The sequence below is a fragment of the Balaenoptera physalus genome (genome assembly GCF_965194825.1).
Source record: "Balaenoptera physalus genome assembly, chromosome: 7".
Taxonomy (NCBI): Eukaryota; Metazoa; Chordata; class Mammalia; order Artiodactyla; family Balaenopteridae; genus Balaenoptera; species Balaenoptera physalus.
Genome location: NC_138886.1, coordinates 87,755,572 through 87,773,401, shown reverse-complemented (window position 1 = coordinate 87,773,401; position 17,830 = coordinate 87,755,572). Strand labels below are relative to the sequence as shown.

At 34.1% G+C, this 17,830-nt stretch overlaps 1 protein-coding gene and 1 long non-coding RNA gene across 8 annotated transcripts in view; one reads left to right on the top strand and one right to left on the bottom strand.

Moving 5' to 3' along the window:
- The window catches only part of ERCC6L2 (ERCC excision repair 6 like 2), a gene marked incomplete at its 3' end in the record, with an annotated part of 201,751 nt that overhangs the window by 76,354 nt on the left and 107,567 nt on the right, over positions 1–17,830 (bottom strand). For all 7 annotated transcript variants that reach the window (XM_082469555.1, XM_082469556.1, XM_082469557.1 and 4 more), the window contains 3 exons: positions 8,894–9,046; positions 4,679–4,759; positions 2,089–3,250 (listed from right to left, as the gene is read on the bottom strand). In XM_082469555.1, coding sequence (XP_082325681.1) covers positions 2,089–3,250; positions 4,679–4,759; positions 8,894–9,046 — 1,396 coding nt within the window. The remainder of the gene's footprint in view (positions 1–2,088; positions 3,251–4,678; positions 4,760–8,893; positions 9,047–17,830) is intronic.
- LOC309664564 overlaps positions 1–17,830 on the top strand; it is a 251,474-nt gene that overhangs the window by 182,903 nt on the left and 50,741 nt on the right. The window lies entirely within an intron of this gene.

The window sequence follows — 17,830 nt, the reverse complement described above, 5'->3', positions numbered from 1 at the left end:
AAGCCACCCAGTCTATGGTAACTTGTTACAGCAGCCTGAGCTAAGACAAACACCAAAATATAATCTAGTAAAATTACTAGAAAATAAGGAAAAGAAAAAACACACTTTGGGCATCTAAGAAAAAAAAAAGAACACATAGCACAATACTTCATGCCAGAAGAAAATGAAGCTACATATTTAAAATACTTAAGAAAGTGTAAGCCAAGAATTTTATATCCAGAAAAAATGACTTTTAAGTATAAAGGGTACAAACTGCTATCAACAACAATCTCAGGGAATATTACTTTCATGAGTACTTCCTGGGATCTACTAGAAATAAGGGATCTACTAGAAAATAAGCTTCAGACAACCAAAATGACTAGAGAGACATTGACATTAGAGACATTGACTAATGAGAAGCACTAAATTTATAGTTATCTGCAAACCAAGAATAAATGAAGTCTAAGAGGAGAGAGTATAATGCAATATTCATGTGTGTTGACAATGAAGACATAATATATCCATTTTAAAAATGGGGAGAAATGGGAGAGTATATACAAAAAAAACCACCCCAAAACCTTAATGTTTCTAGGAATTATATTATAATAATATTTTTCTTATTCGATTTTTGTATAACATGGATAAAACATGAGTAATTATGGAACATTATAATTAAATCGTTCCCTATATGCCAAAGAACCGGTATTATCAGCATAGAAGAAGTGGTATGTAAATATGATAGAGAAGAGGTTAAGTAAAAGCTCTATACCCCCAAGGTAAGTACAAATATGGAAGTATCAATATGAATTCATGAAATATTTTATCATCATATATAAAAATACATACATGTACATAAATACATATATAAACTCATATATACCTATATATACACACACACATACGTAACACAAACAATTTATCCACTGAAAGGCCCAAGCGAGTAGTAGCAATGATCATTCCTAGCACCAGACCGTGGTCCTGAAACACACTTTCTCACTAAAAGAAACCAAGATTTCTTAGAGAAATGACTGATTTTAGGTATGAGGCAAAAAATGCATGATGGAACATCCTGTAATACCTGAGAGGTATCAAAGATGATTAGCATCATGTTAAAGATCTCAGGAATCAAAATGCTCATGTTTAAAGGCTCCCACTGTCCAAAGATGGGAAAATTGAGCCTCAATAATGATATTAATTGAAATGGATTTGGACTCATTAAATGTGTTTGAATCAATTAATTCATAATGATTTTAAGAAATCTAAGGATGATAGGAAATCAATTTATACTAAAAGCTGTGAAAGAAATTATTTTTCCTGCCTTCTCTGTATGAACTGTACCACTGGGTAAGTAACAGTAGATGAGGGGAAGTATCTCCTTTCAGAAGCATCCTAACTAACAAATGAAAAAGAAATGAGAGAAGTAGAAAATGTCATTTTGCTACTCTGAATGAATAAATAATTCTAGGCATTAAGCATCAATGGCTGCTAAGATCACAAAGAGAGAAACCAGCATACATTCTGTCAAACACTAACTTTTGTTTTGTCAAAGGAACTGAACCTGAGTTTGATATAGTGTCAGACGCCAACTGATCATTTTCAGGAAATACAGAGGGCGGAGAAATATGTTCAACTGCACCAATCCGCAATATGCAAGTTGCAGAAAACAATTGGCCTGGTTTCTTCAACAGAGAAATATAAATTGTAAAGAAACAAAAGGGATGGAGGAGGAATCCTATACATTAAGCTATATAAAATTTTTTTAATGAGTGAGACTAAACTATAATGTCTAGGGATACACATTTGTATCAACTGTATATACATTTAATAAAGCCATAAAAATGCAAAAAAGTTAGAATAATTAGTGTATGGGGAAGGTTGTGATTCAGATGGGCCACATGGAAGGGGTCCTGGTCTAGATGACGAAGTTCTCTATCTTGACCTAGGTGGTCTTCCCCTTTATCCTGCCACCACCCACTTCCTCATTTGTGTCTCAATGTAGCATCTTGATTGTAGAGCTAATTCAAGTTAATTCAAGAATCTCTTGCGAAACTATTTGATTGCATGAAACAAATATGCAAAGAAAAGTTTTCAGAATATATCTGCAGTTACCTAAAAATTTATCCATTGATTCACACATCTGATCTTGATTGACAATGCTCTTATTTGGAAATTTCATTGGTTTTCTTGGTATAAAAGTGCTATTTTTCTCATGGCTAGTTAATTTTGAAGAGAAACTGATTCTATCTTTTATAGTTTTTGGTCTATGGTTCTGTTTAGAGACACTGATGTGGCTAACAGATAAATCATCATCTGAAGATGTAAAATCATCAATAGCCTGAGAGGTACAGTCTTCATCTGTTGCACACAGTTGGTTTGTTTTCTTCATTGTTTTTGGAAAAGTGTAAAGTTCCCTTTTATTTTCCTCTTTTCTCTTAAACCTCAGAGAACTAGTAGCTCTTTTCTTTCTTACTCTTGACTTGGAGGAAATTTCAATGTCATCAGATTCGTCACTAATATCACTACTGCCTTTTCTTTTTGTATTAGATTTTAGGGTCTTGTTCTCAGGATTTAATTGTTTTGAAATTAGTCCATTTCCTCTGACATCGGTCTTTCTATTATCACCATTATTTCTTATATTTACAGGGTTTTCTGTTTCAGAATCTTCAGATCCATCCACAGGTGGCTTAAACCTTACACTCTTCTTGAGGAATCTTTGAGTTGTGTACTGTGTGGGAAAGATGATATCACTATCTTCTGATTCTGTGACATTCTGTGAAATGCAATGGTGGTCAACTGTATTTTTAAAATTTTTCTCATCATCAGACTCAGAAGAAATATTCTGTTCTAAAATCTCACTTTTATCAAAAATATATTTCCCATTTGGATTTAGGATGTTAGGTAATTTCTGATGCTTTGAAGTACCAAGAGAGTCTTGACTTTTCCGACAACCAACATCTTTGGCTTCTGTTGAAAGGCATGTGGGCTGTTCATCAGAACTTTCATCGTCAGAGGCAGTATTTCCATCACTGTCCTCAACTGCTTCACATTTTGTCTCAAACAATTTAGAGAAACCACACTGGAGTAAGGTAAGCTGTCCAGGAGTACCCGAAGCTTTACTTGAGTCAGATGCTTTGTTTTTAGCAGTCTTTATTATTGAGTGTCCTACTGATTCATCTTCACTAAAATCACTGCAGAGATCACATGCTTCTTTTGCTAGTGGTTCTGCAGGCTGTTCTGGACTTTTGTATTCTTGACAGTCAGGCTCCCTAGCCTATATAAGAAGCAATGGTGGAAACATTAGAAAATGTCAAAATAAGGATATCAAATCTATCACAGTGGAGGGGAATTGAATTTGGGCAGATAATTTATGTACAAGTATATTACTTGGTATTTTCTAAAAGTAAAACATTTATTGATAGTAAACAAACATAAAGGATTTAATATTACAGTCTGGTATACTCTTTTAAAGTTGAATAACTTTACAAATAAATAAAAGTTAAAACTAGAATATCAAATGATCAAATTATTTATAAGGAAAACACAGAGCAGAGCTGTTAGCTTCTAAGATGCAGAGACTGATTCTGGCCTCAAAGTGAAAAGCACACAACTTATTGCTTACGACAGTCCAGCAGATACTTTCAATCATGCGTTAAAAACAAAACAAATTTGTAGGAGCTAAAGAATTCCCAACTGGAAAATGTTTCTAATTGATTAAAAATAGATTGGATAGGATCTTGACCACCATAAATAAAGAAAATATTGAATCTATTTTGAAGTAAAATTTGCTACAAATTTAAATCCAATATTTACTTTTTCCACATTAATTAGAGCTAAATATATTCTCAGTTTCTGAAAACTGAGGTTTCATTAGTAAAAGATTTTGGGAAAGTATTATCTGGTAATACTTCTGCCAACATTTGATACTCATGTATTTCTATAAATTTAGAAAAATATTCACCCCATACTTGGTTATATAAATTTATAGGGGTGTTATAAATTTATAGTTATCATTGCATATAGTTATCATACAGATTATATGATATACTGTTATATCATATATATATATATGTTATATCATAATATATAGTTATCATAGTTATCATTATATCTTTGGGCTAGTACAAATTTAGAGTTAAATCCCTTAAAAAAAAAACAAGAAAAAAACAGCAATAACAATTTTTAAAAAAATCTTCTATATATATTCTTTACTTTTAAAAAGACTTTATGATGACAATAAAGTATGTAGTATGTGAGATGACAAACTACCACAAGACAAAGGACTCAAATAAAATATCTGCTTGAGTCAGAGAATGAGTTTGGTGTTTGAATTTAATAATTTTAAATATACATTGATTGCTATTTTTCCATTTAATTTGTTGTTTAGTAAAAAAAAATTATTTAGGTTGGATTGGTCACCTATACAGTGCATTTAATTTTGGATTTACAGTTTGGCATAGTTAAAATTCCAGTTTGGATGTAAACACCTGGTGACTGCTCCTGAATTTTTTTTTATGATATGATATGAAATATTAGCCTAAATTATTAATTTTACTGACAGTCCTCTGACTTTGTGTCCTTGACGTTTTTAAAAAAACATTTTCTTTATGCATTGAAAAATGAAAGAAAAGGAAAAGAAACTTAAAATCTTCACATACATGTTTCCTAGGAGTTCTAGGCTACAGATTCAAAGATTGCTTACTGTTTCTAGTTTGTGTACTGGAGGTTCCTCTTTCAACCATGTTGTAGCTGTCATGATCCCTGCTTCCACTTGGCCTTCTCTCTGTAAAGAATGCAAATAACTGTGTAAAATATAGGGTAGAAACAACCAGATAAACAACAGCAACGGCATGCTAAAACTTAGAGTTAAGAAAATTGAGTACAGGGAATCCCCTGGCGGTCCAGTGGTTAGGACTCAGCGATTTCACTGCCATGGGCCTGGGTTCGATCCCTGGTCAGGGAACTAAGACTCCGCAAGGTGCGTGGTATGGCCAAAAAAAAAAAAAAAAATTGAGTACAGCCTGCTTTAACTCTCTTAATGCTATTTTTCAATTTGCTAATTAAGGAATTCATATATATTTTAAAATGCTCATAATTCTTAGGTAGTATAGAGGCACAGTGGAAGCCTGCTGGGCTCATAAAAAACTCTTACTTCTTATCATAAGCTTACTTTTTCTGATAGAAAACTAATAACATTTTTCAGCAAACTCCACTAAAAGCCCTAGTAGGGAGGGAGAGTGAAAAACTGTTAAAAATTTACCCAGTAGTGATAGCCATAATAACTATGTCTATATGATAACTATATAACTATTGTATATGTGTAAATATTATATAATATTGCAATAACTGTAAGCACATATTATCAACATTTTAAATACCACGGATAATGTTGGGTATTGGGAACTTGATATTCTAGCTTATATTGCTAGTGTGTTCATAGTTCATATTCATTAAAATATGCTTATTGACTCCTTCAGTGTAGTAGACATCAAAATGAAAATATCCATCTAATATAAAATTAAAAAAATCTTAATTAGATAATAGGCTTGCTACATCTTTTAGGAAAGTATGCTTTTATAGCTTTTGGTATATCATTTAGCAGAGATATTTAATGGCCTGGATTCTAGAATATTAAATTCTTCTTCAAAAGGAAATAAATTTCTCTTTTCAAGGCTTTATTTGTTGACAGAACAAGGGGAAATAATACTATCATCACCAGAGTTACAAATATCCAACTTACGAATACACCAATATTCATAATATAGCAATGGCATGGCTCCAGTTACCTGGTATCCAGGGCAACAAGTGAGAATCACCCCTAAAGAACTTGAAAGAATGATAAAGAGTTCCTGAATTGCCATGAGATCTTTTCTTCCAGTGCCTAGAGGCTATTACTGTAAGGGAGTGGGAAGCCTCTGTCCGAGAACTCCCTTTTATCTCTTTAACAGAAGCCAAATGGCTACAACAGACGCAACTGGCAGCACCAGAAATCTACAAGCTGTCAGAATCCCTTTGTGATAGGTAAATGGCAACTCCAGTCTTCTGTTGACTTGGAGTCATCCTTAACTCCTATTTCTCATACCCTATCAGACGATCCATCAGTAAATCCTGTCAGTGCTTCAGGGCATCCACCACTACCCTCTGGCCCAAACCACCATCTCTTGGCTGGATTGTTGCAGTATCCTCCTACCTGGCGTCTTGCTTCTGCTCTTGTACTTCTATAGTCCAATTCTTAACATTTAGAATAGACAGTATAGATCAGACTATGTCATTCTTCTGTTCAGAACTCTAATTGCTTTTGTTCTCACTCAAAGTCAAAGCCAAAGTTCCTGCAGGATCTGGTTTCCTGTCATTTCTCTGGCCCCATCTTCTGCTCTTTTGATTACTCCACTCCAGCCACTTTGGCTTCCTTGCCATTTTGAAATCATGCTGGGCATGCTCCTCCCTCAGGGCCTTTGTTTGCATTTGTTCCTCTGTCTAAAACACCTCTTCCTTTCTTGTCTCTTCAAAGAATCAAATGCAATCTCATAGTGCATCCTTCCTTGGCTACTCCATCTAAAATTTTAATGCTCTTTCCTTGACAGTCTCCCTATTTCCCTTCCTTGCTTTATTTTTTTTTTTTTGAGATATAATTTACATATAATACTGTGTACGTTTAAGGTCTACGAGGTGTTAATTTGATATATTTATATACTGTAATATGATTATCATCATAGCTTTAGTTAACACCTCTAATATGGCATATAATGATCAATTCTTTTATGTGGTGAGAACATTTAAGATCTAGTTCTTTAGCAGTTTTGAGGTATATAATAATAATAGTATTGTTGACAATACTCACCATGCTGTGTAGTAGATCTCTAGAACTTATTGATCTACTTGCTCTATTTTTATCCTTAGAATCTATCATCATAATATACTAACTTCAGTTATATTATTATTTGTTTCCCCCAAATAGAATGTAAAATTTTGTAGGCAGGGCTTTTTGTCTATTTTATTCATTTCTGTGTGCCTAGTTCTATGATGTATAGTATTGGATATTTAACATATACTCAATAAATATTTGTGAAATTAGCTCTCAATATCTATCTCTAAAGGGAAACCATTAAAAGAAAGTCAATGCAAAATAGAACTAAATTGCCCAGAAATCATCAGATTAAAAGTGTTCTATATATTCAAATTTCTACATCTTAAAACATTTTAAAAGGGATTTTTCTACAACCTTTAAAAATTAAAAATGTATCATAGGAAGTAAAATACTTCTTTTACTTTATAATATATGTTTCCATTATGCAGGGCTTGGACTAATAATATTTTAAAACATCGTTCGGCCAAAAGCACAGCATGAATCTACTAAATTCTGATTGATAACAAATGAGAAATTTTAATTCAAAATTTAATTTAATAATTGAGTGCCAATGATGTGCCTAGCAAGCAGTTAAGCATATTTTACCATAAACAAAATATAAGATATGGAGGGTCCTGTCATTAATAAACAATCCTGGAGGAGAAACAACATATATTTAGGACAACCAAAGAATAAGAGAACTTTCCGTTTCATAACTTGTCATATGGAATGTCTTACCTAACACTTTTTTAACAGAGGAATAGGTGGCTATTCTGATAAAAAAGAGAATAAAACTATTTGATACACAGTAGAAAACAGGATAAGTAATATAATACTAATATATTTTATAGGTAATGATTTCAAATTAGAAACATGAATATACTCTAGTACGTTGGGTAGTACTACCCAACGCTGGAGGTAGGATCTGAGGGGGTCCTGTAGGACAAACAAGGCTATTTACTGATTAGAGAAGAGGAATGGGAAAGAACAAGTCCATCAGAGAAATAGCATATTCAAAACAAGAAAAAGACAGAGAAAGGGGGACTAAATGGGTCACTCAATTCAGAATCAAATAGTTACTATAAAATAAAAACTCAGCAATATACATCAGACATTGTATAATAGTTGTAATATTCACAACATACAAATCATATATACCTTCCTCTTCCCCAACCATTGATGATCACATTTGAACTGCTACTAAACTTGCTTAACATATGCTTACTGATGTTACGTGTTCAGTATGTAAATGTTCTCTTCCACCTCCCATAAAGAGGGTCTAAGTTCTTTAAGGACAGGGACCAATTGTTCCTTGAACTGTTTTTATGGTACTATTAAATAAATGAAGTACATTAAGGCTTTACTACAAAGTCCTGGAAGTTAAGGGAAATATCCTTAAGTTTTCCAAGACTCAGTTTCCTCAACTGTATGATGATGGGATTGAAAAAAATGATAGTCTAGAATTTTATGATACTCATATCAATATTAACTAAAAAATAGGTTAATATTCTTAGTACTCTGGTATATTAAAGAATTTTAAAGATTTTTTAAAGGATATAAATATCCTGTTAAGAATAAGAAACATCTGTATCCTGAGGATGAACACAACTGGGAGAGTTTGAAATACTGGTGTGGAATTTTTATTGGGAACAGAAAACAAAAATCTCCATGAGACATGAGAGTGCATCTCAGGGAGTATTTGGTAACTTTTAATCAAAACACATTTTATATTTTTGTTTATTTAGGAAAGTCTCTATTTTAGTTCCTGACTTCAACAGCTGTTTTCAAAATAATAAATTTCTCTTTACCGTCTGAAAATGGCCTTGGAGGTCATACTGTCTTGTATATGTATCTGAATTTGTGTATGCACATTATTTATAACTATGCATGGGGAAAATCTTAGTTTAGAGGTACAGTAATTCATTTCCTATTTCTATAAAAGTAGAAATTCTAAACATAAAACATTTTTTAAGAAGAAAACCAAAAATTTCTCTGAAAAGGCACCAGCAATTTTCCTGAGGGAGAAATCCATGTTTAAAGTATTGAAAAGATCCGAAAAAAATTTCACACCTCCAGGATGTCCCTTGTAAGACAAGACCCTTGGGACCTCAGTTTGAAGAGATTATAGACCCCAAAAAGCTCTCCTCGATGCTCTTTTGATCCTTGAACTGCTTCAAAATACCGCTTGGCATTTTCACTTCCAACCACCACACAGTGAAGTTGCTATAACAGAAAAAACACAAGATATTTTGAAGTGTTCGCTCCAACAATATGTCAGAATTTCCTGGCATTCCCTGTATATACACAGCTTTAGCTGGAGCAGGGAGAATCTCTGTAGGGAGGAAATTTTATTTTAATTTCCCTGGCAGATGTTGCCATTATGGTGAAATAATAATAATCTGGCCAGTTTTATTAAAGAAGAAATCTTACATTTCCTATTTTATCTGTTTTCTAACAACTGACTCAAGATCATATCTCCATGGACTAGCCACCTGATGTAAAATGTAAAAGGCATACATTTGAATACACTTCTCCTTTCTAGACTCTTATTTCAATAGAAACTACTAAAACTGGCAGAAATAGTTGCTACATCATCAAAGTTAAATTATAATCTAAAGTAATTATACAATAACCATGTTGGTATCAAACTAATTGTGGCCATGGTTACATTGTCAACTAACAGCAAAAACCCAATCATTGTTTAGCAACACTGAATCTCTGAAACAATTCTGAATACAGAAAGAACACTGACATGGAATCCTTAAGGACATATACCACTTTAGTACCAACATAATGTCATCACTTTATTTACTGTCTATGATGTATATACAATTTGATTAACCCCATGTACACTCTAACATTTCTTGAAAGAAACAAAGAATGAAAAATAACTTCAATCTATTGCTAATGGAAGGATTAGTAAGAAGCGATACTTTATGGTGATTATCATCAGATTGATTTGCACCATAATAAATTACTTTAGGCAAATAAAATTATTCTTATTAATAATAGCTACTATTTATTGAACACATGTGTAGCATTTTTACGTTCTCATTTAATTCCTACAACCCTATAAGATATTATCATCTCCCTTTTAGAAATAAAAGAACTTAAATTCAGAGAAATTAAGTGCCTTGCTCACAGCTGCCTCACTAGGAAGCATCATTTCTAGAATTTTTACCTGAGTTTGGCTGAATTCAAAATTTATACTTGTATCAATTTCTCATATCCAGATGTCCCTCTTAAAACAAGACCCTTGGGACCTAAGTTTGAATAAGTTATGGATCAACATACCAACTTGATTAGTTTTATATCAACATCCCAGAAATATGGGCTATAGTCCTGGAAATACAGAATCACAATAGCAACTGATGTACTTGATGGCCCAGTTACCTATGACTTTACCCTTGCTACTGACTCTTCCTTAAACACTGTATTGTCAGACTGCTATACTACTAAATATAATCACCAAAGTAATTTGTAAGCATTAATCTGAATCTTTATAAGTCTCCTACCAAAGTTTTGTCACAAAACTTATAAAAGGCACATTATTTTGTACTTAAGTTTTCCAAAGTGGCTCCAGTAAAAGTAAAGGCCAGATGCATCCATCTGTAGGGTAACTATAGCAAAATCATGTTAGAATTCAAGAGGGTAGGGAAAAAAAATCAGTATTTGGAAAATGTAGCTTAGTTTCTAGCTTAAGAAGAACCCATACAAGGCTATAAAATGCTTAATTTCTTCACAATACACAAGATATGCAAGAAGTAAAAAAGGAATATTCATCATGTTAGAGTTCATGACCACTTCCTCCATCTTCAAGGCCAGTAATGAGGCATCTTCGTATCATTCTCTGACTCTCTGCTTCTGTCATCACGTTGCCGCCTTCTTTCCTCTTTCTGACCCTACTGCTACCCCTCCCTTTATAAGGACCCTTGTGATTACACTGGGCCCACTCACATAATCCAGGTCAGTTCAAGGAATTAGGATGTGGATATCTGTGGGGGGGCCATTATTCAGCCTACCACAGTAAGGAAGTGCAATAAGCATGATGAGGGCTTGTCAAAATGACGCAGAAGCCCCCTTGAAGGGGTTCTCACTGTTCAAAAAATGAGAGTTTGAACATAAAAATAATCAATGATATTCAGTGGGTTACTAAAATCTGTTACTAAAATACTATCCCATGAGTCCACACAGATTAAATAAATGGAAGAGAAGGGAAAGCTCTTTTTTTATGGTAGAATGCCAACAAATATAAAGGAAGTAATAATGGAAATAGAAAAATCACCATCTGACAAACCATCTTAGTAGTAGCTGATTCAGGCGGGAATCATCAATGAAACCTAAGGCTGATGAGTACAAGCTTGATGAGGAACAGGATACAGTTGTCCGTCATCCCTTGGTATAGGGGGGATTGGTTCCAGGATCCCCATGGATAACAAAACCCATGGACGCTCAAGTCCCTTTTATTAAATGGCATAGTATTTGCATATAAGCCATGAATTATTTCCCATATACTTTAAATCATCTCTAGATTACTTATAATATCTAATACAAGGTAAATGCTGTGTAAATAGTTGTAAATACAATGTAAATGTTAGGTAAATAGCACGCAGCAAATTCAAGTTTTGCTTTTGAAACTTTCTGGAATTTTCTTTCTGAATACTTTGAATCCATGGTTGGCTGAATCTGAGGATGCAGAACCCATGCATACAGAGGGCTGACTATATTGGCATAGTCTCTGATGATCTCCCGATAAAATATACACTAATTTACAAATGAAAAAAGTGGTGACTCTGCAGTGGAAAAAGCTGGCAGACACAAACTTGACAGGTGATCAAGGTTAATATCACCAGTGGTGGATCAGGTCACCACCAGGTGCCTTCTGACCAATGCAATGAGAAGAGCACTGCATTCTTTCTGTACCATTCTTGCCAAGGCTTCTTGTCTTGAGTTGGAAGATGAGGAAACATCAAATGGACATATGCTGAGGGAAAGCATACACAAGGAAAGGCTTTACTTTTTATAACTGTCAAGGTCATGAAAGACCAGAAAAGCCTGGGTAACTTAAGGTTGAAGAAAACTTTAACTTAAGGTTGAAGACACAAAAAGAAATGTAATTATGATCCTGAATTGGATCCTGAGCCAGAAGGAGAAAGGAGACATTGCCAGAAAAGCTGATGAAATCTGAATGGGTTCTATGGATTACAAGGTAATGCTGTATAAGTGTTAGTTTCTTGATTTGGATAACTGCATTTTTGAGAGGAGAGTTGGGGGGAGTCGGTGAGGGAGAAACAAGTTGCAGAACAATATGTAAAACTGAGTGTTTATAATGCATAAAGCTATTTTTATATGTACCTATAAATAGGATGGTGTCCTTATTTGGGAGAAAACAAAGAATTTAAAGGTGATAAATCTTCAACTTCCTCTCAAACGGTTCAGAAGAAGAATAAAGATCATGGCTGAGAGAAAGAGAAAGCAAATGTGGTAAAATGTTAACAACTGGGGAATTTGGGTGAAGTTAATTGGGAGTTCTCTGTGCTGTTCTTGTAACTCTTCTGTAAATACATATTAATTTCTAAATAAATTACATATATATGAAAGATGAATTTCTGAATGCCAAATTTTAGATTACATGCAATGCTCCAAACCTGAAGGAGCACAGTTGCTGTATAAGCGATTTTTTTAAGTATAAAATATACTTTATATTTTACGTTGTGAAGGCTTTATCACAACAAACACAAACAAAAACGTCAAAGGGCAAGTCCCCCTTGAATAACACAGATCATCCCTTGACTTGAACAACACAGATCATCCCTTATCAGTCTAACCAACACTGTAATGTTTAGGTTTATCCTTCCTAGATTTTTTTCAATGCAGTTAGAACTATTTATATATACATGTAGAAACAGTTTTATAAATAAACACAATTGATATACTTGTTCTGCAAGTTACTTTTGCCCCACTTAAAATGTCTTAAAGATTGTGCCACATCAGTACATTTGCTCTATAATCTTTAAAAAAATTTTTTTGCTGTATATGGGTATATCAGAATTTATGTTAATTCTGTTACTATTGGACATTTAGGCTGTTCCTTTTTTCATTTTTCGAACAATTACTAACAATTCTGAATATAAATCCTTGTCATCCTTCACTGTGCATATGTGAGAATATTTCTGCCAGGTAAATAGGGAGAAAGTGCATTTTAAAAATGCTGTTAAATTAGCTTCTAAAATAAGTGCACCAAGTTGTATTCTCAAAAACACTATATTAGCACCTCTTTAAAAATATCCCCACCAACAATGAGCAACGCCAATCTCCTCACCTCCTTAAAAAAAAACCCCACAGAACAAAACAAGAAAGTCTCTTGCAGAACGTGCAGAACGCAATCTTATTTTTTACTTCTCGATTATAAGTGTAGTTAAGCATCTTTTCATATACATGTTAACTGTTTGTATTTTTTCTTCACTAAAATGCCTAATCAGTCTTTTTATTGGTTTGTAGGAGTTCTTTATATATTATAGATGCTAATTTGTTTACTATACTTATGGCAAACATTTCCTCTGGTCTCTCCTTTAATTTGGCTTATAGTTTGTTTGTCATATAGAAGTTTCATATAAAAATGTAGTCAAATTTACAACATTTGCCTTAGAGGCTATATCAGTTTCCTAAGGCTGCTGTAACAAAGTACCATAAACCAAGTGGTGTAAAACAACAGAAATTTATTCTCTCTCAGTTCTGGAGGCTAAAAGTCTGAAATCAAGATATTGGCAGGGCCATGCTCTCACGGAAGGTTCTAAGGGAATATCCTTCCTTTCCTCTTCCTAGTTTCTGGTGGTTGCTGGCAATCCTAGGCATTCCTCAGTTTGCAGCTTCATCACTCCGATCTTTGCCTCAGTCATCACATGGTATCCTCCTTCTGTGTCTGTCTGTATCCAAATTTCCCTCTTATAAGAAATCAGTCATTGAATTAGGGCCCACCGTAATAGAGTATAACCTTATTTAACTTGATTACATCTGCAAAGACCTTACTTCCAAATAAGATCCCATTCACAGGTACCAGGGGTTAAGGACTTCAACATATGTTTTTTATTTTATTTGTTTTTTGGGGGGGGGCACAATTCAACTTCTAACAGAGGCTTTGTTAAAGATTTTTACATTTATGCTCATGAGACATATTTGTCTATAATTTTCTGTTCTTGTAATGTCTTTGCCAATTCTGGCATCGGGATTCTTCTATCTTTCTAAAGTAGGCTGGAATTGTTCCCTCCTCTGTCCTCAAAAAGAATATTAAATGTTTGATAGAACTCACCACTGAAGGAAAAATTTCTACCACTGTGGAAAAGTTTTGAATTAAAAATTCACTTTCTTTGACAATATAGAGCTATGATTTCCCCTCATTTGAAGTTATTGCTCCTAAATATCCAGTATTGTTATTAAGAAGTTAGCTAGCTATTTAATTCTAGTACTCTTGTAGACAATTTTTTTTCTCTACATAAAGTTTATCTCTGGAAATTTTAAGGGTTTTACAATTATAGAAAGACAATGTAAGTGTGGATCTATTTTCATTCATCCTATTTAACACTCAGTGGGCTCATATAATCTGTGGACTCTCATCCTTTGGGGCTTCTTCCTTCTCTTTCTTCTGTTCCCTTGCTCAACTATAAGACTGATATTGGAACTTCTAGATCTAGCCTTCATTTCTCCTAAGTTTTCTTACATGTGTTCGTTCTATCTCTGTCTTTTTGCTGTGTAATCTAGAAGAATTGCATGGCTCTTTCTTTTAGGTGAAAACTTTGTCCTTTGCTATTCAGCCTATTGCTGGAGTTTCTTGTTTTCTGGATCTCTAATGGATTTTTTTTCTAGTAGTCTTTTGTTGTTCCCAGGATCCTACAACCTCATTTACCTTTTTTTTTTTTTTTTTTTTTTTTTAGTTGTTTTGTTTGTTTTTTTATACTGCAGGTTCTTATTAGGCATCAATTTTATACATATCAGTGTATACATGTCAATCCCAATCGCCCAATTCAGCACACCACCATCCCCACCTCACCGCAGTTTTCCCCCCTTGGTGTCCATATGTCCATTCTCTACATCTGTGTCTCAACTTCTGCCCTGCAAACTGGCTCATCTGTACCATTTTTCTAGGTTCCACATACATGCATTAATATATGATATTTGTTTTTCTCTTTCTGACTTACTTCACTCTGTATGACAGTCTCTAGATCCATCCACGTCTCAACAAATGACTCAATTTCGTTCCTTTTTATGGCTGAGTAATATTCCATTGTATATATGTACCACAACTTCTTTATCCATTCGTCTGTTGATGGGCATTTAGGTTGCTTCCATGACCTGGCTATTGTAAATAGTGCTGCAATGAACATTCGGGTGCATGTGTCTTTTTGAATTATGGTTTTCTCTGGGTATATGCCCAGTAGTGGGATTGCTGGGTCATATGGTAATTCTATTTTTAGTTTTTTAAGGAACCTCCATATTGTTCTCCAGAGTGGCTGTATCAATTTACATTCCCACCAACAGTGCAAGAGGGTTCCCTTTTCTCCACACCCTCTCCAGCATTTGTTGTTTGTAGATTTTCTGATGATCCCCATTCTAACAGGAGTGAGGTGATACCTCATTGTAGTTTTGATTTGCATTTCTCTAATAATTAGTGATGTTGAGCAGCTTTTCATGTGCTTCGTGGCCGTCTGTATGTCTTCTTTGGAGAAATGTCTATTTAGGTCTTCTGCCCATTTTTGGATTGGGGTGTTTGTTTCTTTGATATTGAGCTGAATGAGCTGTTTATATATTTTGGAGATTAATCCTTTGTCCGTTGATTCATTTGCAAATATTTTCTCCCATTCTGAGGGTTGTCTTTTCGTCTTGTTTATGGTTTCCTTTGCTGTGCAAAAGCTTTGAAGTTTCATTAGGTCCCACTTGTTTATTTTTGTTTTTATTTCCATTACTCTAGGAGGTGGATCAAAAAAGATCTTGCTGTGATTTATGTCAAAGAGTGTTCTTCCTATGTTTTCCTCTAAGAGTTTTATAGTGTCCAGTCTTATATTTAGGTCTCTAATCTATTTTGAGTTTATTTTTGTGTATGGTGTTAGGGAGTATTCTAATTTCATTCTTTTACATGTAGCTGTCCAGTTTTCCCAGCACCACTTATTGAAGAGACTGTCTTTTCTCCATTGTATATCTTTGCCTCCTTTGTCATAGATTAGTTGACCATAGGTGCGTGGGTTAATCTCTGGGCTTTCTATCTTGTTCCATTGATCTATGTTTCTGTTTTTGTGCCAGTACCATATTGTCTTGATTACTGTAGCTTTGTAGTATAGTCTGAAGTCAGGGAGTCTGATTCCTCCAGCTCCATTTTTTTGCCTCAAGACTGCTTTGGCTATTCGGGGTCTTTTGTGTCTCCATACAAATTTTAAGATGATTTGTTCTAGCTCCGTAAAAAATGCCATTGGTAATTTGATAGGGATTGCATTGAATCTGTAGATTGCTTTGGGTAGTATACTCATTTTCACAATGTTGATTCTTCCAATCCAAGAACATGGTATATCTCTCCATCTGTTGGTATCATCTTTAATTTCTTTCATCAGTGTCTTATAGTTTTCTGCATACAGGTCTTTTGTCTCCCTAGGTAGGTTTATTCCTAGGTATTTTATTCTTTTTGTTGAAATGGTAAATGGGAGTGTTTCCATAATTTCTCTTTCAGATTTTTCATCATTAGTGTATAGGAATGCAAGAGATTTCTGGGCATTAATTTTGTATCCTGCAACTTTACCATATTCATTAATTAGCTCTAGCAGTTTTCTGGTGGCAGTTTTAGGATTCTCTATGTATAGTATCATGTCATCCGCAAACAGTGACAGTTTTACTTCCTCTTTTCCACTTTGTATTCCTTTTATTTCTTTTTCTTCTCTGATTGCCGTGGCTAGGACTTCCAGAACTATGTTGAATAATAGTGGTGAGAGTGGACATCCTTGTCTCGTTCCTGATCTTAGAGGAAATGCTTTCAATTTTTCACCATTGAGAATAATGTTTGCTGTGGGTTTGTCATATATGGCCTTTATTATGTTGAGGTAGGTTCCCTCTATGCCTACTTTCTGCAGGGCTTTTATCATAAATGGGTGTTGAATTTTGTCAAAAGCTTTTTCTGCATCTATTGAGATGATCATATGGTTTTTCTTCTTCAATTTGTTAATATGGTGTATCACATTGATTGATTTGCGTATATTGAAGAAACCTTGCATCCCTGGGATAAATCCCACTTGATCGTGGTGTATGATCCTTTTAATGTGTTGTTGGATTCTGTTTGCTAGTATTTTGTTGAGGATTTTTGCATCTATATTCATCAGTGATATTGGTCTGTAATTTTCTTTTTTTGTAGTGTCTTTGTCTGGTTTTGGTATCAGGGTGATGGTGGCCTCATAGAATGAGTTTGGGAGTGTTCCTTCCTCTGCAATTTTTTGGAAGAGTTTGAGAAGGATGGGTGTTAGCTCTTCTCTAAATGTTTGATAGAATTCACCTGTGAAGCCATCTGGTCCTGGACTTTTGTTTGTTGGAAGATTTTTAATCACAGTTTCAATTTCATTACTTGTGATTGGTCTGTTCATATTTTCTGTTTCTTCCTGATTCAGTCTTGGAAGGTTATACCTTTCTGAGAATTTGTCCATTTCTTCCAGGTTGTCCATTTTATTGGCATAAAGTTGCTTATAGTAGTCTCTTAGGATGTTTTGTATTTCTGCAGTGTCTGTTGTAACTTCTCCTTTTTCATTTCTGATTTTATTGATTTGAGTCCTCTCCCTCTTTTTCTTGATGAGTCTGGCTAATGGCTTATCAATTTTGTTTATCTTCTCAAAGAACCAACTTTTAGTTTTATTGATCTTTGCTATTGTTTTCTTTGTTTCTATCTCATTTATTTCTGCTCTGATCTTTATGATTTCTTTCCTTCTGCTAACTTTGGGTTTTGTTTGTTCTTCTTTCTCTAGTTTCTTTAGGTGTAAG